Source organism: Mastomys coucha, unplaced genomic scaffold, assembly GCF_008632895.1.
Source record: "Mastomys coucha isolate ucsf_1 unplaced genomic scaffold, UCSF_Mcou_1 pScaffold9, whole genome shotgun sequence".
Lineage (NCBI taxonomy): Eukaryota > Metazoa > Chordata > Mammalia > Rodentia > Muridae > Mastomys > Mastomys coucha.
In genome coordinates, this window is record NW_022196915.1 from 7,262,891 (window position 1) to 7,285,311 (window position 22,421).

The window sequence follows — 22,421 nt, forward strand, 5'->3', positions numbered from 1 at the left end:
GCACAATGTGGCCTTAAATTTGCATGCTCAGGCTCCTCAGTGCAGGCATCACAGTAACAAGCCTCATATGCCCAGCTTTACTAAGCTTCTATTTTCTTTTTTAAGTTTTAAAAAACTTAATTTCAGGGCTGGAGAGATGGCTCAGCAGTTAAGAGCACTGACTGCTCTTCGAGAGATCCTGAGTTCAATTCCCAGCAACAACATGGTGGTTCACAACCATCTGTAATGGGATCCGATGCCCTCTTCTAGTGTGTATCTGAAGACAGCTGCAGTATACTCATATAAATAAAAAAAAATAAATCTTTAAAAAAAAAACTTAATTTCACTATTACTGTGTATATGATACATGTAGGAGGCACCTACGTGCCACAGCCTTGGCACTTATGTGGAAGTCAGGGGGAAACTTTGGGGGTATTGATTCTCCCCACTGTGGGTTTGGGGGATTAATCTCAGAGGTCAGGTTTTCCTGGCAAGTGCTTCTGGCAGCTGGAAACATCTTACTGACACTACCAACCTTCTGAGATATACTTTTTTATACTTTACTGGACATCCACAGGAAAAAATGTTCATAAAATTATAGTATTTCCACACTTTACAAGAGATTGTTGTTTGTTTGCTGGAGACAGGGTATTATTGGAAGCCAAAGGTGTTGGTTCTTCCCTGGAGTTCCAGCTACAAGTAGATGTAAGCCACCTGACACAGGTGCTGGGAAATTACTTTGGATCCTCTGAAAAAACAGTTCATGCTTTTAACTAATGAGACATCTATCCAGGTCCAAGAAACAGAGTATTGTATGTAACCCAAGCTGACCTCAAACTCCTTACCGACTCTACCCTCTTCCACCACCTGCTATGCTTATAAGAATGTTCTGTCACACACAGCTTGACATTTCCAAACCTTACAAAATTATATGATACATTAGAAACAGCAAAAGAACTACCAAAGTCTGGCAAGATGGCTCTGTGGGTCAGGATGCTTGATGCCAAGCCTGGTGACCCAAGTTCTATCCCAGAGACCAACATGGTAGAAGAAAACTGACTCTCACACATTTTCCTTTGGCCTCCTCATGTGTGCATGACACAAGTGCACACACACACATATGCATACACACACACAAAATGGAATTTTAAAAAAGTTTAATAGAAAGGAACTAAAGGTCATCTGGTAGCAATCAAATGTAGGAATATCAACAGTAGTCTACCACTCTCCATCCTCTCTTCATTTGTAGCAGACAAATAGAAGTCAGCTTAAATTTTTTGATCTCTCAACAAGTAGACAATATAAATTAATAAATATATTTATAAGCTGTGATCTCTACTTGTTTAAACACTCATAACAGAAACATTAAATATTATGAAATAGTACAGGGAGGTTTAAGATAACTAAATTAGAATGTACAAATTAATCCCTTTCCTCTTTGCTTTATTCTGATCCCCATACTCTACCCTCAATTAAAAGTAACTGAGCTGCAATCTAGCCTAGAAACAACACAGTGACCAAAATGAATTCTTAAATTCCCTTTAGCTTGATGATGCTATGACTGAACTATTTCTCATATCCTAAAGATAGAAGGTTGTAAGTGTAATGCATCCCTTTCACCTAAGCCCTTAACTAGTCCTCTTCTCAAATGCTAACACAGGTAATTCTATCTCCATATAAACTTAACATCAGACCTACTGAGTAAATGAAGAGTAAAGACCTAAATGAAGGTTTACTGAAACTCTAACATAACATATACAATGTAATTATTAACTCTGAATTTTAGAACACAAAATTGCCCTACATGGAAGAGTTGTGAAAAAAGAGGGGATATAGAATAAACTGTTTTATAAGTCTATCTGTATTCTCACGCTGTCAATTTGACACAATTTAATGCACTGCTTTGTTTAGAAAGAAAGAAAGAAAAAAGGGAGGAAGAAAAAAAGAATAAACACTACTGTGAAAAGGGCTACAAAATCCTAAGAATTCTATACAACTAGGAAAAAAAATTCTTAAATAGCTTTTATTATATCTTTAAAAGCCCAATCATTACTTCTCAAAGGTAAAATTTCTAATAGTTATTTCTCAACATTTGTCAGAAAGCATCATTTCTTTAAAAAAAAAAAAGGCTTATTTTTTGCAATAGGGGAATTGTTTAGGTGAGAAGAACCTGGAATTCTCTACTCCACTGAGAATACTGCCAAAATAGCAGCTACTAAATTCTCCCATAAACTGCTGTGAAATCTCCACAAATGGTATTAGAATACAGAAGTGTCCATTCCAAAGCAAGGCTAACCCTCCATAAAAGATTATACTTAACTCAAAATGAAAGAAAATCCAACAGCTGAAGACAACATCAGGCTATTTATAAATCCTCTCCCAGTCCCCCAGACATCCTCACTCATGGGGGCTGTAAACATTGAACCAAAATATCTTTGATGCTGTCATATCCACACCCACAGACACAAGTATAGCTGTAAGCACAGTGGAACCAGGTTTCAATTTCCTCTAGCAAGTACGTATCTGTGATAGTAAACTGGAGTAAATCTAAAAGAAATTGTTATTTTGTAAAAACACAAAACAAAAAAACAAAAACAAAACTCATACCTTTTTCTCCAACAAATGGTAAAGACCATGTAAAGACATCCATAAAATTGGGCAACCAGTAAGGATGTGGAGAACAATTAAACTGTCGAATGTTCATCACATTATTTTCATACTTTAGTACAGCAGCTGCAAGATAAGTTGAACATCAGTATAACAAACTATCTTGAGCCTGAAGAGCATCAAATACATAAAACACAGTAACTGTTTATGAGGAGGGAGATAGAGAGACAAGTAGGATCCAAATTAGATAGTGGGAAACAGGAATGAATTCTTTTTGCAATGACACACATTATATTTCTCTTGTAGACTGGGTCTTACTTAGCCCTGGCTGGCCTGGAACTCAATATGTAGACTAGGTCAGCCTCTAACTCAGAGATTCACTTGCCTAGGCCTCCTGCATGCTGAGAGTAAAGACATGTGACACCAGGCTCAGTTTAAAATATGTAAAAATATAAAATGTTTAATAATTATTAATAAAACTTTCAGATTCCTTACAGAATGCTTGTATTTACTTTATAATCCAATGATGAACACATATTGTTACTAAATGCAAAGTTGTGAATATCAATTTTTATAGAAAATACAGAACGGCAATGGGCAATTTTCTAGTTTTTTAAGTTCACAAAGTTGAAACATTAAAGAAGATCCTTTTAACTGTAAGTAATTTAATAAAAACAGCTAAATTCAATAGAGCCAACAAATAAAAAAACTCACCAATTTAGAAATTATTTGAGTGTATAAATGTGTTTCTTACACTTAGTATATGAAATCAGATGAACTATTTCAAAGGAGTATTTTACTTCACTTAGGAAAAAATAATTTATTAAAATAACCAGAAGAGAATAACAGTATAACTAAACAATACCAGAACACATATTCACTTCAATCTTAGATATCTTTCTAATGTCCCAATATAGTGAGATGACCATTACCTACCTAAGTTTCAGGTACTGGTTATACTACTTTACAGAACATAGAATTAGAAGGGATATAATCAAGACTTAAGTACAGCATATATTGGCTATGCAACTCATTACCATTTACTAATCTGTTCATTTATAAGATGAAATGAAAACATCCACCCTGTCTATCTTCTAAAAGTTAAAGATCAGAGAATGTGTTCCACATGAAACAATTAAAAAAGTATAAAATATTTGATAAATATGTGATTTTTTTCAACATAAAAATAAAGGTTTACTCTGGCTCACAGTTCTGAGATTTCAGTTCATGACTCATTTGCCTAGTGCTCTGGATCTCAGGGAAGTATGGCCACAAAGGCCTGTTCACCTTATGATCAGGTAGATTATCCTCCTCTCCCTTTTACTTTAACAAAAAGCACTGAAATGGAGACCCTAAATCCAACATTTGAAATTCTAGTTAGCACAGAACGAAAAGCAATCCTGCTCTGTGTTACCATTTACTAACTCACAAATATGGGTTTTTTCCCCTTATACAACAACTCACATGTTAAACAAAAACATCTTAAGAATAGTCTCAGAAATAACGGGCTGATACCAACCTGTCAGACTTTTTATTTTATAAGGAGAAAATAAAAAAAGCAAATTGCCTTTTGTGTAAGAATGAAACATCAAAATATGCCCATTCGATATAAACTCTCTAATCTTTAACATCATTTATGTACAAATCAGATCTACTGAGACATTTGATTCTGATAGAGCATTTAGTGGTTTGAGTTTCAGTTTTAAAAATTAAAAATAAGCCAGGCAGTGGTGGTGCATGCCTTTAATCCCAGCACTTGGGAGGCAGAGGCAGGAGGATTTCTGAGTTTGAGGCCAGCCTGGTCTACTGAGAGAGTTCTAGGACAGACAGGGCTATACAGAGAAACTGTCTTGAAAAACCAAGGGGGAAAAAAAAAAAGAAGAAAAAATTAAGCCATAGTTCATTGAGTATTTATATATTTTTATAGCATATTCTATATGAAAATTATCTAGTATGCTGTTTGATCCCAGACTAATATTTGAATCTTTTAACTCTCATCTACCATCATCAAAAACTCTTTCAAACCATGACCCACATTTAGCAATGACCTCATTATATTTCTAAATGTATTTTTTAACATCTTTAACCTTCTGTTTTTTTCTCCTGGCACAGCTAATCTAGTCTGACCCTGAAGCTATTCTATGATTTCAACTGAATTCTAGACATGTCGAGACAGAATAGAAGCCAGCCTCTTAATTTCCTCCTCTGAAGATGTGAACTACGTAAAGCCCATCTCATCTTCCATGTCCCTGGAACATATTTAACTAGATTACGAACCTGAAGCATTTTCAATCAGTAAATTATGTTCAGAATAAAATTAAATCCAATCTTTATAGTCAGATCAAATTAGGTGAAAGGGGAGGGGAGAAATAGATGCCTAGAAAAGGAGGTAAAGAAGGGTATAAGGAAAAGGTTAAAAGCAAATAAAAGAGAAGGGTATCTCTAAAAGTAGACCAAAGGGGATTATTTAAAAAAGCAAAAACAAAAACAAAAACCTTCAAATCTTGCAGAAGTTATTTAAAAGTACTGAAAAAAAGAAGGGAAAAAAACACGAAGAAAACCTGTGTTGGTGAACATAAAACAAACAAGTAAACAAGCAGACGTTGCAAATGAAATGGTGAGAGCAACGGTGCTACCCAGACATGAAAACATTCACTTATACAGGAAGATTTAAGAGAGGAGCTTAGGAAACTCATTAGTGACAGTACTTGACTCCAAATCATCTTGGCTGTGCTTAACTCAGCACTTTTAGAAAGAGCTTTATGAGGAACAAGTTATAGAGTAGGCTGCATACAACTTGAATGCACATTTTGAGTTTTATTTCTTTTTCTCTCCCCTCCCTTATATCTTAGATTTTTTATAAGATTTTTACAGTTTCAAACAATGCCCCATATTATTTTTAAAGAAAATTAAAAGGCTAAGTTGTCTATACAGTTTTTTTAATCAACAACATCTTACCTTTATTATTGTAGACATCTAAGTAATTAGGTGCCGAAAAAATTGTTATTAATGAAGGAAACCCTGTAGTTTGACTTTTTCTGTACATTCTATAGCTGCAAAACAAATAGCTTAATATGCATCGTAAAGCATCAATCATGATTACTAAATCTGATTTGTATTTAAGTGTAATTTTGGGCTAGGGAAACAGAATTCTTACCCTGCATCTTGAGCTTCATGAGCTCTAATAATCGATAACAAATTATTGTTTTGCAAAAATTCACACACTGCTGGATAGCTGTAGGGGAAAAGAGTAAATTAAGTAAAATAATTCTTTTCATATGAAGCATAAACTTGTTATATAACAAAAATGTGATTAATCTTGGATGGTTTTCCTTACTTATAAAAATAAGAACATCCTCGAACTGTATTATGACTAAAATGTTCTTGTGATTTTTCATTTCCAAAGTCTTCAGAAGGATCAGACCATAGCAAGTCACACATTGGTCCAAATGCAGGTGGCTCTTTAAATCTATCTAACTGTGAAATAAAAGACATAAAGAAATAACTTCTCAAGTAAAGACAAAAGGTACATAAGAAAGTGATCCCAACTTTAAGTATAGTTTGTACTACCTTGTTCTAAATGGTCAAGAGCTATTTCCTTGAATCAATCTATTAACCAGTATATAAATTTTTATCATTATCTAATCTCATCAGTAAAAATAAATTTGATGCTTTTAAAGACTCTCTAATCAAAAATATTGTTAACAGGAACCAACTTCAGAAGCTGGGTATACTCACTCTCCTAATATCATCCAGTGTGTGTATTTCTGGTGAAAGTCCACCATGAACACAAAGAAATTGTTGATTTAAAAGTGCAGCAAGGGGCAAGCTGTCAAAAGCCTCCATACAAGCCTCATAGACTCTTTCCGAATATTTAATTTTACCTAGAAAAAGAAAAATATTAGTATTTGAAAACTCTTAGCTATTTTAAATGTTTTTACATTTTATTTAGTTTTATTTATATATATATATGTACGTGTGTGTATACAAGTATATGGCATATATGAAAATTAAAGAATAATTTGCAAGTTTCAATTCTCTTTCTACAACATGGGTTTGGACTATCAAACAAAGATTATCAGGCTTGGTGGCAAGTGTCCTTACCTGTAGAGTTATCTCACAGGCCTAGTTATTCTTTAAACATACACTAATACTGGATTTTTCCTATTCTCTTTATAATATTTTATACTTTTCTTTTTTAGTGAGTTTTGAATAGCTAGTTTCAATTGTTATAGGGAATCTTCTAAACTGAATACTGTAGCTAAAGCAAGGAAACACAGAAAACACCAGAGTGATAGTCATCAGTCCTAAGTTGAGAATGGGTAAAAAAGCAAAACAAAAACAAAAACAAAACCCAAAACCTAAAAACACAGCAAAAATGAATTTATGGCACAAGAAAACTTCTGTATCACAAATACAGTAATAGGCACTACTATGTAATTGTTAAAATTCACAGAAATACAACATCACAAAGAATTACGTACACAGATCTCTTTAAAAGGTTCTCCATCCCAAGATTCAATAGAAATCCACAAAGTTACCAGTCTCACATAGATAAATATTTGCTCTAAATTCATTTTGGATTACGTAGTAGACAGTCATAAAACATTATAATAAATAAGTAAATGAAGTCTCTAAAAACAGTTCAACTTTGAACTTCCATAGGCCTAATAAAGAAAAATTAAAACTACTTTGAGATTAAGCATTTAACACTAACTTAATTCAAATACTAATCATAAAACTATTATTACAGACCACCACATTATTACAACAAAATTCAAAGTTCACACACTTGAAGACCTAAAATGAGCAGTGAAGCAGGAAGCCAATACAGAAACACATGAAAGACAAAACCCTATCAAATCAAACTATCATTTACTTTGAAGGCACAACGTAGGCTGGAGAGATGGTTCAGCAGTTAAGAACACTGCTCTTGCAGAGGTCCTGAGTTCAATTCCCAGCAACCACATGGTGGCTCACAACCATCTATAGTGGGATCTGATGCCCTCTTCTGGTGTGTCTGAAGACAGCTACAGTGTACTTAAGCAAAATAAAATAAATAAATCTTAAAAAAAGAAAAAGTAACTGCTCATTCCTAAAACTAATTAAATTCCTAATTGTTCTAAGTGACATCTTTGATTGATATTTTATAGTCATCTAAGAAAAACAAGAAGACCTAAGTTCTTTTTTTCCCTATTTCTGACTTCAAGATAGAGGTTTATCTTACCCACAGGGTAAGCACATGGCTGATGAGACCTAATACTAAGGAGGTCCTATGGTCTCTTCTTCCCGGGTCTAAATGTGGGAAAGAAAATATGCACATGCATAAAGGTAGGGAGGATGACTAAACCATAATTTTTAGTAACAATCAAATATAAGAAAAATCCTGGGGCTAGAGAAATGGCTCAGCAATTAAGAGTACTTTGTGTTCTTCCAAAGGACTGCATTTTTGAGTCTCAGCACCTATATCAGACATCTCACAACCGCCTATAACTGGTCCAAAAGTTACAGATGCATCTGGCACTAACACTCACCAACTCCTACACAGACACATACCCATATACATAACGATAAATACTCTAAAGAAAGAAAAATTCCTATACAACTAGCAACCAGGGTATCTTAGTTATAGACAACTGACAGACCCAATTGTTTAGTAATGTGGTTTAATAAAAATTTTGATTTGATCTTAGATCAAACATGTATTATCCATATTTCATCTTATGTTTGACTGCATCATTCTTGAAATTAGATGATTGTATCTGTAATATTCTATGCTGTTTCTTCTTTGACTTTATGTCCCCTACTCAATCTTTTTCCTTTTCTAGACAGGGTCTCAGTATGTAGCCCTAGAACTCAGTATATAGATGAGGCTGGCCTCAAACACATAGAGATCACCTACCTCTTTCTCCTAAGAGTGAAGATTAAATACGTGTCACCATGCCTCATCAGTTCTAAAATTATAATCAGTTCTATGTATTACAAGTTCTTTTACATGTCAACTAAGCCAACCTCTGCTCAAAATTATTCAGAAAAAAAATGCCTTTATAATAAACACATAGACTTATTTGTTCCCTTGTCAATATTTACTAAACAATAACTTTAGTCATTTTCATAGCATTTATGACATATTAAAGATAGTCTAGAACTATTCTAAGGTATTTGAGAGGCCATGCACATTATAAACAAATATTACCAATTTTTATGTGACTTACGCATCTACAGATTTTTTTTTTTTTGTATTTGCAAGGGGTCCCTCTAACACCATGGAATTAAATTCTTATTTTTAGAACTTAATTCAAAGACTGAATATGGTTGCAGATATTAATTAAATAAGCCCAAGTTTGCCGGGCAGTGGTGGTGCATGCCTTTAATCCCAGCACTTGGGAGGCAGAGGCAGGTGGATTTCTGAGTTCCAAGGCAGCCTGGTCTACAGAGTGAGTTCCAGGATAGCCAGGGCTACACAGAGAAACCCTGTCTCAAAAACAAAACAAAACAAAACAAAACACACACCTGTACATACATAGTTTAAAATAACAAAAGTAAATTTAAAGGAAAAAAAAAACTGAGTTCAAATTAATAGTATTTTTGAAATGGTCTATAATAATGAAAGATAAATAATTTATATTTTTTAGAATGCCTCAAAACTGAGACATAAAATCTTGCAATGGGGGCAGTGGTAAAGCTCGCCTTTAATCCCAGCACTTGGGAGGCAGAGGCAGGCTGATTTCTGAGTTCAAGTCCAGCCTGGTCTACAGAGTAAGTTCTAGGACAGCCAGGGCTACACAGAGAAACCCTGTCTTGAAAAACAAAAACAAACATACAAACAAAAAATGCAATGAAGGACTGGAGAAATAGCTCAGAGATTAAGAACACTGTTCTTGCAGAGAACCAGAGTTCAATTCCAAGTACCCACAAGACAGCTCAAAACTATCTGTAACTCAAGTTCCAGGGTAATCTTCTGACCTCCATGTATACATGAGGTGCATATACATTCAGGCAAAAATATTCATATGCATAAAGTAAAAATAAATCTTTTTTTGTTTGGTTGGGTTTTTTTTGTCGTTGTTTTTGAGACAGGGTTTCTCTGTATAGCCCTGGCCTCCCAAGTGCTGGGATAAAAGACATGCACCACCACTGCCTGGCCTTTTTTAAAAATCTGTTATGGAACAATAATACCACCACCACCCCTTTGGCCTTGGTTTTCCCTACTAGGAAAAATAATTTTAACATTAAAACTATACATGCGGGCTGGTGAGATGGCTCAGAGGTTAAGAGCACCGATTGTTCTTCAGAAGGTCCTGAGTTCGAATCCCAGCAACCACATGGTGGCTCACAACTATCCATAACAAGATGACTGACTCCCTCTTCTGGAATGTCTGAAGACAGCTACAGTGTACTTACATGTAATAAATAAATAAATTTTAAAAATAATTTTAAAAAAAAGAAAGAAAAACTATACATGCTTTACAAATATATAAAATTATTACATCACTTTTAAAAAACACAAACTACTCATAGCTACACATATAAAATTTAACAGAAAATACACTTGAAAGACCTTAACAATTTTTTTTCTCAAAAGTGTACATTGGTGGTTACGGAATGTGTTTTTAAGTATTGAACTGTAAAGTCTTCATATCTCTTACTACCCACACCATCCCAAAGGAACACTAAGGAACTAGAAATATTTCCCCTAAAAGTACTTACATTCCTGCTTAAAGGTAAAATATTCAGTAAGGTGTCTGCATTCATGGTTGCCTCTCAGAAGAAATAATGTGCTTGGGTATAGAATCTTCAAGACCCATAAATACAAGACACACTGAAAAAAAAAATGTTTCCAGTGAACTTTCCTTATATTTAACTAAGTTGATCTTTGCTTCTTTTCTTCTAACTATATTATCCTTACAAATTCTATTACTCTCTATTATTGCTCTTTATTCCTTAATAGAAGCTTCATGAAATCAGACTTTTGACTCTCCTAGAAAAGTTATCTAACAAACAGAAGAGAAATGAATACTTGCTGAATCAATATATTAATCTACTTAATCACTTTACATTTACAGACTGCTTAATATAGCCTAACAAAATGGCTTATTTCCTTAAATATATTAGTAAAGATAATAATGCAAAAAATGGAGGCTAATATCTATAGAGTACTTATAATATGCTGAGCACCAAAATGCCTTACAATTTTTCACTATCAAAAAGTGTTTCTTTTATTCCTCAAACTATGAAATATCTACTAGCATTGTCACTTTATCTTAGCCAAAAGGCCAAAAAACAATTATCAATTACTTCTACTTTATATATAAAGAAACTAAAACAGTAAGCTAAGTAACCTATCCAAAGTCATAAAGCTCCTATAAGATAGAAACGAGTTTGATCCTTTCATCTCTCATCTTAAGCAGTGTTCCACACTACCTAAAACAAGGGCCATTTTTCATGGTTTCATGTTGCTTTGTTGTTTGCAAATGATTCCTTACATAAGGCAGGTATTTATGATCTAATCCAGTGGTTCTCAACCTGAGGGTCGTGCCGCTTTGGGGGTCAAACAACCCTTTCACATCAGAAAACACAGATATTTGCATTGTGATTTATAACAGTAGCAAAATTATAGTTACAAAGTAGCAACAAAAATAGTTTTATTGTTGGGCATCATCACAACATGAAGAACCGTATTAAAGGGTCACAACATTAAGGCTGAGAAACACTGATCTAATTCAATTCAAAGAAAATGCAATATAATATAAAAACATACAGCATTTTGTATACATGGATTTTTCTAGATTTAATATAAAAGACTAATATTTTATTATTTTAAGAAAAGGGACTATTTCATATAGAAATGAATGTTTATATAATGTTTATATAATACAAAAAGAAAAATTATTTTAACTAAGTCCATTGACAGGCATAACTATTTAGTCCTTAATTTTATATTTAAAAAAGTAATAAAACCAATATCTACTAAAACTAAACTGTACTTGTTTCTGATACTTTATCTTCTTTTTGTAATAGTAAATCTATTATTAACTAAGCTACAAAATAATTTTAGATGAGTACATATACACCCATGTGCTCAGTAACAACTAAGTTTTACCTTCTGATTTTGTCAATTACACTAAATTCTTTGTTAGGAAAGACCATTTTCTAATTTTCCTTAAAACCTTGAGGTAATTCAGAAAAGATTAAAAGCTTTAATAATGAAATTATGAATGGGAAGAACAACAAATTAGGATAATAAAATTCCTAAGGGAAGGAATGAACACATTCCCAAAGTCCTTACTGAGAAGAACAGTACACTGAGAAATCCTTAGAAGTGGATACATATGACACTAAGTAGAACCAAAGTTTGCTAGACAAGAAGACCTCAATACCCATTAGGACATATGATAAAAGCAGAAGCTTAGGGTCAGACTGCTTGATGTGCCACTTACTATGTAACTTTGGCCAAGTTACTTTAACTTCAATCCTTAGGTTCCTTGTGTACTGAATGGATAAAATAACAGTACTTACCTCATCACAATGTTGTGAGGACTAAATTAACCAGTATCTGTTAATGCTTAAACCTGGTTGGAATATATTAAATGTGTAACATAAATTATAGACAGAGCTTTGACTAAGCAAGTCTAGCTACAAATCTGTTCTATAAATAGGGTAAATACACAAAAATGTAGGACTACAATGTCTCAATAAGGCATCTTTGTAATGAGAAAAAAGACTTGGGAACCTTAAGTGTTTAACAAGTTATTGCTTGTTTATTCAATGGAAGATAGTGCAGCTATTAAAATGACTCTAGATTTGTATTTACAAGTTTATAAAGACATTACAGTGTATAGATATGTGAAGACCAGATAAAGAAAAATGTTTTCATATGGTCCCATTTTTCATTTAAAGAAAGAAGAGATACATGTTAGAAAATACAGGCCATTCCATATTTTTCATACTTCATACAATTAAAAAAGGAAAGGAACAACAACAACAACAAAAAAAAAATCACTGAATCAAGGGACAAACAATAGGTCATTTTAATGCCTCTTAAGTTTAAAAATATTAAGTTTCAGATATTCTTAGGTCTTAATACCATCATAATGATATAGATCTAGGGTTTAAGCAATAAAATAATCATAAAATAATTCACTTAAAGAAAATATCATGTTTCTCATGGTTTAATGCCCTTAGTGACGAGGAAGGTAAAGAAAGAAAATGACCATCATTAGCTCATAGGCCATGAAATAACAAGAAAATAAAGATCTCGGACTGCTCATTTCCACTAGGAGAAAAACAATTACAACTATAGGAAATGACACAAAGAAAACTAATTGGATGGTCTGAAAAAGGAATAAGTAATAGCTTTTCCTACATATTTCAGAATATACAGAGGTATTAAAAAAACCCAATACAAGTATTTTTAGAAACTTACTATACTAGAAACTAATAGAAATAATCTATGTTAACAATAGCAAATCAAATGACAGTATATGATTATTACCTCTATACTAAAATAACCTCTGTCCACATAATCACCAAGAAAAAGGTATCGTGTATTAGCAGGTGATCCTCCTACTTCAAAAAGTTTCATCAGATCAAAAAATTGGCCATGGATGTCACCACACACTGAAACAAGAAGATTATTAGATATGAAAAAAAGCCTCTAAATTAACAAATATCACTTACACTCTAACTGCTGTAACATGAGATAGTATAAACGCTATCAAGAAATATCTGGAGTGGCCTATGAAGATTCATCATAGGAATTATATCTAATCAAATGCTCATATGCTCAAGATCTAAAACAAGATGTAACAGAAGTAACAAGATTTGTGTCAGTAATGAATTTTTCATCTAAATTTGTAAGTCTCCTCTTTTAGAATCTAAGAATGACAAGATTATAACACTGGCAATAAACCCCCATTTTAAGTCAGTACTTTTCAATGACCTTCAAATGATCACCGTAGGTATCTAATACCATTTGCCATTAGTAATTAAGAGCAAAGTAAGTGCTGAATCAAACTGAAGTATGGCCAATACAACTGATGAAACCTTCATAAAAGCATACTAGACTAGTTTTGTATAAATACAGAAATTTGTAAAATCAAGACAATGTCCATACAGTATTAATCAGTCACTATGTGACTCAAAGGGAAACAGCTTTCTCTCCAATCAACTAAATACTGGTTTAATAATATCCAAAACAAAAGTAAGTTTACCTGTAATTGGAGCCTCTACTTCTATCATGGTTTTCTCCCGCCGAAGTATGGCAGCACCCTCATTGATAATTCTTAGTGCAATTTCTTCATCTACCCGACCTTCTTTTACCAGGTGGTTCTTCAGAACGTCAACCCTAGGTACCCCATCCATATCAAACACTTCCTCAGATGTCAGCCGGTGAGTTGGGGGGAAGGGAACAGCTGCGTTTTTTAAAATGAATATAAAATAAGGAACAATATATTAACACAGACACTAATAATTAGATTTCCATAAACTGAATAAATTTTTTAAAAAATAGATTTGAAAAGCACCAGCAGGTTTTTTCTTCTTCTTCATTTAATGGATACAAGTGTTAATTTAAACAAAAATTTTCTAAAGGAATAATCAAATTACTCTTTGTAATTTTGAGATGAAACCCAGGCCATCCTACATGTTATGTGTTCTTGTGCACGTGCGCAGACACACACACACACACACACACACACACACACGAAAGGAAAAAAAAGTATTTCTTAAGAGTCTCACACTAGGGTGTTGAGGTGGGATTGGGTAGGTGGGTGGGAGAGCACCCTGATAGAAGTAGGGGAGAGGGGGTTTGCAGAGGGGAAATCAGGAAGGGGGATAACATTTGAAATGTTAATAAATAAAATAACCAATAATAATAATAATAAAGTCTCACTATGTAGTCCTGGCTCTCCTGGAATTTACTATGTACACCAGGTTGGTCATGAACTCATGGAAATCACTTGCCTCTGCCTCCTAGGTGCTAAAATATTTGATGTTCCCCTGAACCCAACTTCTACAGTTCTTTCTATTGAGCTATATAGGTCTATAACCTAGCAAATCTGGGTTCAGCCTAGGCTATTGGGAGCTTGCCTCAAACAATAAATGTAACACATATACACATATATATAAGCAAGCAAATAAGTAAGTAAATATAAATAAAGGAAACTAGCTAGCTGATCCCTGTAGGATCTAGACTATAGCTCAGTGGTAGAGTACCTTCCTCACAAATGCAAGGCATTCCTTAAATTCAATCCCTAATACTGGGAGGGTGGGGAATAACAAGCTATATATAATAACATGTTCTTTGTTGAAAATGGTTAGAGAATTGAATTATTTGAAAAAAAAAATCAAGGTAACCAAAGCTTTTTTCTTTACTATAAAACAATTTCAGTCAGAACTCTTTGATTATAGATTATGCCCATGGTGCAGAGGCTTAAATGCTATGAGTTTAAGGCCAGTCTGGTCTATAGAGCTAGTTCTAAGACAACTAGTTCTACACAAAGAAACCCTGTCTCAAAAAAACAAAACAAAAAAGTAAACAAATATATGTATATGTACATATATATATATACACACATATATAACTGCATATACCTGAATAAGAAATAAAATGCAAGTAAGAAAATCTTCCATGTTATTTCTAAAATAATTATTATAGTATGTGTATATATGTGTCTGTATCAGTATTTGTCACCCTGTTCACAGTGTCACCCAAGACCACTGAAAAACACAAGGTATTTGCATTATGATTCATTAACAGTAGCAAATACAGTTATGAAGTAGTAATGAAGATAATTTTATGATTGGGGGTCACTACATCATGACAAATTGTATTAAAGGGTCACAATAATAGGAAGGTTGAAAACCACTAGTCTACATGATGTGTGAAGTCAGAGGACAATTTTGTGAGGTTGGTTTTTTACTTCCATCTAAGCGCGGGTTCCAGAACCAAATTCAGGTTGCCAGGGCAGCAAGTGCCTTTACCTGCTGATATCTTTTGCCAGTCCATCTTCCATGTTCTTAATACAAACATAAAAACAATGTTTTCTGATCAATTTTAATATAATCTTTTAGGGATATAGATAAAACCAAAGTCAAATGCTTACCTATATATATAATTTAGCTTATTTTACTGCCCACATATACTTAAAAGAACATATAACAGCAATACTGCTTTTTTCATCTACTCATTATTCACAAACTATTTTCACCCTGTCTTTGTATATATCTTTAATATCAATGCATTAATATTAATGCATCCTTCCTATTGGAGTTATATAATACTTCAAAAGCAAATCATTTTTACTTCAATCTAAATTATATGATACAGCAGTTTTTAAATATTCATAAAGCCCTCTCACTATTAACTTTACCTAAGAAGTGCCATAAATCTTACTATTGAAGTAGTTAACTTTTTCCATTCCTTAAGTATGTATTTATGATTTCCATAAGTAATCAACCAACTGTACAATTAAATAGCATTTACAAATGGAATGGAAAGGACAGTCTTTGTCCTTTTGGTTTTCTTGTCTGTCATCCCTCCTCCACTACTACCACCACCACACCACCAAGTTTTTGAGATGAGTCTTCATTCACCTTAGGTAGGTAGCCTGGCTGGGCTAAAATTCCATACGTAAACTAGACTGGCTTCAAGACTGAAGTGATCCTCCTGTCTCTGCCTCTAAGTTCTAGAATTAATTATAGGTATGTTCTACTATACCTGCCTCACCAGGCCTATCCATTTTTGATGGTATAAAGGCACATTTTCGAGGTCATATACATAGGTAAACATAATACATGAACCTAGTAAGTATATTCTATAAATTTACATTTAAGCTTATTAAATAATATAAAGCAAAAGAGAATTTTATACTAAAAGTTTGAGGAACTAGAAAAATCGTTCAGTTGTGAAAGTACATGACAACCTGAGTTTGACCACTAGCACCTACATAAAAAAGCCTGGTATGGTTGCAGTCACTTGTAATTTCAGTGCTAAAGAGGCAAAGACAGGTGGTAGATCCCTGGAGTTGCTGACTAGCCAGCAAGCCTACTCTAAACATCAGACCCCAGTGAGAGACCCTGTCTCAAAAAGCAACAAGGAGAGATGGCTCAGTGTTTAAAAAGGGAAAAAAAAAAAAGGCCTGATTACCTTGAGTTTGATCCCAGAAGTTCACATGAACAGAAGAGTTGTTCTCTGACAATCCACCCACATACTCACAGTGGCATGTGCATGCAAGCATGTACACACAAAATATATACGTGTTATAAAAAACTAAGAACTAAGCTACAGCTCAAAAGGAGGAATGAAACTTGAGGTGGTCTGGCTATACCCACACATCCACCTGCACTATATGCACATGTACTTACATACATCATATAAATAAAATGTAAAATAACTAATAGCCTTAGCTGAGATGGCTGTAATTCTAGATATTGGGAGGCTGAAGCGGAAGAATTGTCATGAATTCAAGACCAAATTGATTCAACATAGTTTCAGGCCAGTCAGGACTATGCAGCAAAACCCTGTCTTAAAAGCAAAGTAGAAGCCAGGCAATGGTGGTGCACGCCTTTAATCCCAGCACTTGGGAGGCAGAGGCAGGCAGATTTTTGAGTTTGAGGCCAGCCTGGTCTACAGAATGAGTTCCAGGACAGCCAGGGCTACACAGAGAAACCATGTCTGGAAAAAAAAACAAAACAACCCCTCCCCCCCAAAAAAACAAACAAAAAAACCCCCAACAGAACAAAACCCAAACAAACAAAAAAAGCAGAACAGCTAAGATTCCTAGCAGTGGGGAATATGGATATTGATGTGACTACTTCCTGTAGCCAGGCAGGATTCCCAGTGAAAGGATAAGGATGGCAACCCACCCACAAAGCCTCTGATCCAAAATGTGTCTTGACTACAAGATGTGCAGGGACAAAGAGCAGAGTCTGAGGGAATGGCCAAACAATGACTGTCCCAAATTGAGACCCATTCTACCGGCAAGAACCAACCTGACATATTGCATACTGAAATGTTTGCACAATGAAATGCCTGCATAGAGAAATCTAGAATAACTATCCTGAGAGGTTCCACCCAACAGCCAATAGAAAGATATGCAGAGACTCACATCCAAACAGTAGATGAAGCTTGAGGAGTTGGGAAAAAAGATTGAGGAACCTGAAAAATACAGGGACTCCACAGGAAGATCAATAAAGTTAATTAACCTGGACCCTTGGGGCTCCCAGAGACTGAATCACCAACCACAGAACAAGCACAGGCTAGACCTAAGTAAGCCTACTGCACACATGTAGCAAATGAGCAGCTTGGTCTTCATACAGTCCCCTAAACAACTGCTGCCTACCTGCCTGCCTGTAGATCTCACACCCCCAAATGGACAGCCTTGTCTAGTCTCAGTGGGAGAGGATGTGCCTAGTCCTGCAGCAACTGGATGTGCAGGGTGGGATGGGAGGTGGGAAGGTGTTGACATCCAGAGGACAACTTCCCCTTCTTAGGGGGGTGTGAAATTACATAATGGGGTACTAGGAGGAGAGGAAAGGCTGATACTAGATTGTAAAGTAAATAAGTTAAATTAATTTAATTTAAAACAACAACAACAACAACAAAGTAGAACAAAACAAAGCAAAACATGCCTTTAATCCTAGCACTCAGGAGGCAGAGCCAGGAGGGCTTCTGTGAGCTCAATACTAGTCTGGTCTACAGAGCAAGCTCCAGGTCATCCATATAATATATATGGGTGGAGGGGGGCTAGAGAGATGGCTCAGCAGTTAAAAACATTGGCTGCTCTTCCAAAGAACCCAAGTTCAAATCTCAGCACCCACATGGCAGTTCACAACTGTCTGTAATTTCAGTTCCAGGGGATCTGATACCCTCATACAGATATATGTGGAGGAAAAATACCAATGAAAATAAAATTTTTTAAAAAATTAAAGTATGTCAAAAAGCACAAAACAAAATATTAAAATATTTTAAGAACTAAACTGAAGATGTGGATTGATCAGGGATGAAAACCAGAAATCTTACTGTGTCATCAATAAGCAAAGAATCTTAGAAATTAATATTGCTCCTCATTCTAAGCAAGACCTGCAAAACCTTAGCCCTTTGAGGCCTCCAATTCTAAAGCACATGTAGCAATTTTTCTCCTGTGGTCAGTCAACCCTATCTATGTTTCCTACTATTACCACTACCACTGATTATTATGCTTCTATTATCTATTATCTATTGTCCTTTTCTTCATGACATTTTCTTCTAGTGTTCTCCTCTTCCAAACATTTTTATTGAGAATTCTAGAACTTCTTTTATAAATTAAAATAGCAAACACAAAACTACCTTCTCCCATTACATACACAAACTATCTCCACAAAATACTTGTCTCTCTAGCTTAATTAAATCTTGCTTCTCCTAATGGAAAAGACTGTTTTCAAAGTGGATCCTGCTTGCTTTTCCATGGTCTATAACTCAAACTTTTTTACCCCTCCATTATAATTTTCAACATTATCACTACACTGGAGAACAAAAAAAAGTCTTCCTTTGCAAATATTATCTTCTAATTGACTCATGTCTCTGCCACCTACTAAATTTAAGCTGTTTTCTGTCATCCTAAGCTCATATCCCTTCTAAATTCCTTCACTGTCAATACCCAAATGCATGACCAACCTAAAACCAAAGAACCTAGAGGTTTAAACACTCCACAATTACTTGAACACTCCATGATTATTGCTCCACCTCCTGAACTGTAATCCCTAAATGGTCAAATCTCTTTATGTTCTGGTTTCACTCCCTTTTCTTCATCTGCAGTTTGAGTCTATATTAAGAACCTGGAGATGTGGGCTTAGATAGCTCAATGGTAGACTACTTTCTCATCATTTACCATGTCCCCCATTCCAGGGGGAGCACTGCAAAATGAAACAAACTGGAGTTCGGTTCCTGGCACCTACATCAGGTGGCTCATAAATACCTGTGACACAAGCTCCAGATCTGATTTACTCTCCTAACCCCTGCACACATGCATATTTGTGAGCTTGAGCACAACAATCAAACAAATAAAAATTAATCTTTAGCACAACACACAAATAAATACTTTTTTTAAAAAGAACCTGCAGAGTCCTTTCTTATCAACTCTTTTTTGTTACCTTTAATTCTTTTTTTTTTTAAAGATTTATTTATTACTATAAATAAGTACACTGTAGCTGTCTTCAGACGCACCAGAAGAAGGAATCAGATCTCATTAGGGATGGTTGTGAGCCACCATGTGGTTGCTGGGATTTGAACTCAGGACCTTTGGAAGAGCAGTCAGTGCTCTTACTCACTGAGCCATCTCACCAGCCCACCTTTAATTCTTACAATGAAGCCACTCCATCATCCATCCACTTTTAAAGCATTCTAAATGTTTTGCCCTTCTGTCTTTCCACACTGCTTGGCAGGCAAAAATCCCAATTTTCAAATAACTTAGCTTATACATTTTTGTGGCAAGTGTAAAATTATTAAAATCACCCAGTAATGTTACAAATCCATAGTCCCCAATTTAGCTAGTCCCTGGTACTTCTAGGCAACCCAAACTTCTCATTAACTGACTTTTATGCCATTTCCTACCATGAAATTAATTCTCCTTTCTTGGGTTCTCTAAACAACTTACCTGGCTTTGCATTTTACCTTTAACTCAGTATCTCACTGGTTTATTTCATGCACTTATTCCCATTCTGTTTTGTTTGTGATAGGGGCTCTATTATCATTCCTTCTAGGCTCTGCTGCACAGTTACCTGGCAATAACCAGGTATGCCTGACTTGCTATAAAAGGGGCTGTATGCACCACCAGCCCCCTTCTCTCCCTGACCCTTTCTACCCTTCCCTCTCTCTTTCCACATGATGGATGCCCTCTAGTCTTTGTCTACCTGTCTGTCTGTCTCTACTCCCTTCCAAACTCCTTTTCTCATGCCCTAAATAAACTCTATTCTATACTAAACCTGTTGCATGGCTGGTACCTCAGGGGAAAGGGGTGCTCAGCATGGGCCTGCTGAGGCAGCCCTCTCACCTTGTCATACCTGGGCTCTACAAAACATATCCTGGCCTCTGTCTTTTTTTATAAAACACAACAGTCTCGTCAGGCAGTGGGCAGTGGCGGTGCACGCCTTTAAACCCTGCACTTGGGAGGCAGAGGCCAGAACTCAGATTTCTGAGTTCGAGACCAGCCTGGTCTACAGAGTGAGTTCCTGGACAGCCAGGGCTACACAGAGAAACCCTGTCTCAAAAAACAAAAACAAAAACAAAGGACTGGCAAGATGGCTCAGCGGGTAAGAGCACTGACTGCTCTTCCGAAGGTCCTGAGTTCGGATCCCAATAACCACAAGGTGGCTCACAACCACCCGTAATGAGATCATACACCCTCTTCTAGTGTGTCTGAAGACAGCTGCAGTAAAATTATGCTGGAGTGAGTGGGGCCAGCAGAGGTCCTGAGATCAGCAGCAGCCACACACACGATAGCTCACAATAATCTGTACAGCTACAGTGTACTCATACACATAAAATAAATCTTAAAAAACAAAAACAACAACAACAAAAAAAACCATGCATGCTGCTTTGAACTTTGCATAGACGAAGCTGGCCTTGACTTCAGAGATCCACCTGCCTCTGCCTCCAGAGTGGTACAATTAAAGATGTATGCCAGCATATTCAACTTTTACTTATCTGTTTGTTTAATGCAGGCCCAGGCTGACTTTAAACTCACTATGTAGCCAAGGGTGGCACTGAACTCCTGATTATCTAGCCTCCACCTCCCAAATATTGCAATCACAGATGTGCAACATCTTGCCTGGTTTATACAGTGTTGGAAGACCTAGCATGGCTCTATGAATACTAAGCAACCATTTTATCAATTAAGCTATAGTCCCAACCCTCTTTTTTTTTTCCCTTGAACCTTAAAGGTCAGTGGTGGTCTTATGAGTCCTGCCTTTGAGCCTCCTCTTATACTATTCTCAGAGTTAGTAATCTTACTCAACATGATAGCTTCCAGTATATAGATAGTCCATGCTGGGCATGAACTTGAAATTCTAGTGCTTTAACCTCCTAAGTGCTGCTAAGATCACAAATATGTAATTCTAAATGCTTCAGTTCAGATCCTATCCTTACACTCCAGATCTGCATTAAACTATCTCTTTGTGGCCTACAGAGTTTGTAAACTTAACTTGCCAAAAAATGAAAGCATGTCTTTCCATCTAAACGATTACCAAAACAGTAATCTGCAAATTATCCTAGACAGGACTTTCTTCCTCACCCTACATGGAAAATAGATCTCTTTAGTCACCAGAGACACTGAATAAATACTTACGTCCCTCATGCCCAACCACTACAATCTTTCCCACTTTGCTCATTACAAGATATTCTTTATGAGCATGTATCTAGACCAGAGGACAAATCTGGGCATCATACACTTGGGTTTCTTTTGGTTGTTGTTGGGTTTTCTTTGTTTTGTTTTTTGAGATGGGGTCTCTCAGAGGCTTGGGACCCAACAAGTAGGCTAGGTTATGCTGATAGGCAGGAGAGATCTGGAGACCGGTTTCAACCTCCCAAGTACTGGAATTACTAGCAAGTATTGCCACAACCAGAACTTTTTACTTGGGTTCTGGAGACAGAATTCAGGTCCTCAAGCATTCTAATTACTGAGCCACTTGCCCAAACCTACAGAATACTCTTTGTAAAATACAAACATCAATATTCTATATCAGATTGGCTTTACTATATAAAATTCCAATTGTTTTTAAATTTAGATTTATTTTATGGGTATGAGTGTCTGTCTGTCTGTGTACACATGTGTGACTGGTATCCTCAGAAGTCAAAA

General features: G+C 35.4%; 1 protein-coding gene across 8 annotated transcripts in view; it reads right to left on the reverse strand.

Moving 5' to 3' along the window:
* Ppp3cb (protein phosphatase 3 catalytic subunit beta) overlaps positions 1–22,421 on the reverse strand; it is a 50,678-nt gene that overhangs the window by 19,136 nt on the left and 9,121 nt on the right. For 7 of the 8 annotated variants that reach the window (XM_031362092.1, XM_031362095.1, XM_031362091.1 and 4 more), the window contains exons 2-9: positions 13,800–14,000; positions 13,082–13,206; positions 10,297–10,408; positions 6,325–6,470; positions 5,924–6,063; positions 5,744–5,821; positions 5,545–5,639; positions 2,587–2,712 (exon numbers count right to left, since the gene is read on the reverse strand). In XM_031362092.1, the coding sequence (XP_031217952.1) occupies positions 2,587–2,712; positions 5,545–5,639; positions 5,744–5,821; positions 5,924–6,063; positions 6,325–6,470; positions 10,297–10,408; positions 13,082–13,206; positions 13,800–14,000 (1,023 nt within the window). The remainder of the gene's footprint in view (positions 1–2,586; positions 2,713–5,544; positions 5,640–5,743; positions 5,822–5,923; positions 6,064–6,324; positions 6,471–10,296; positions 10,409–13,081; positions 13,207–13,799; positions 14,001–22,421) is intronic. The other variant, XM_031362090.1, reaches the window with a different exon arrangement.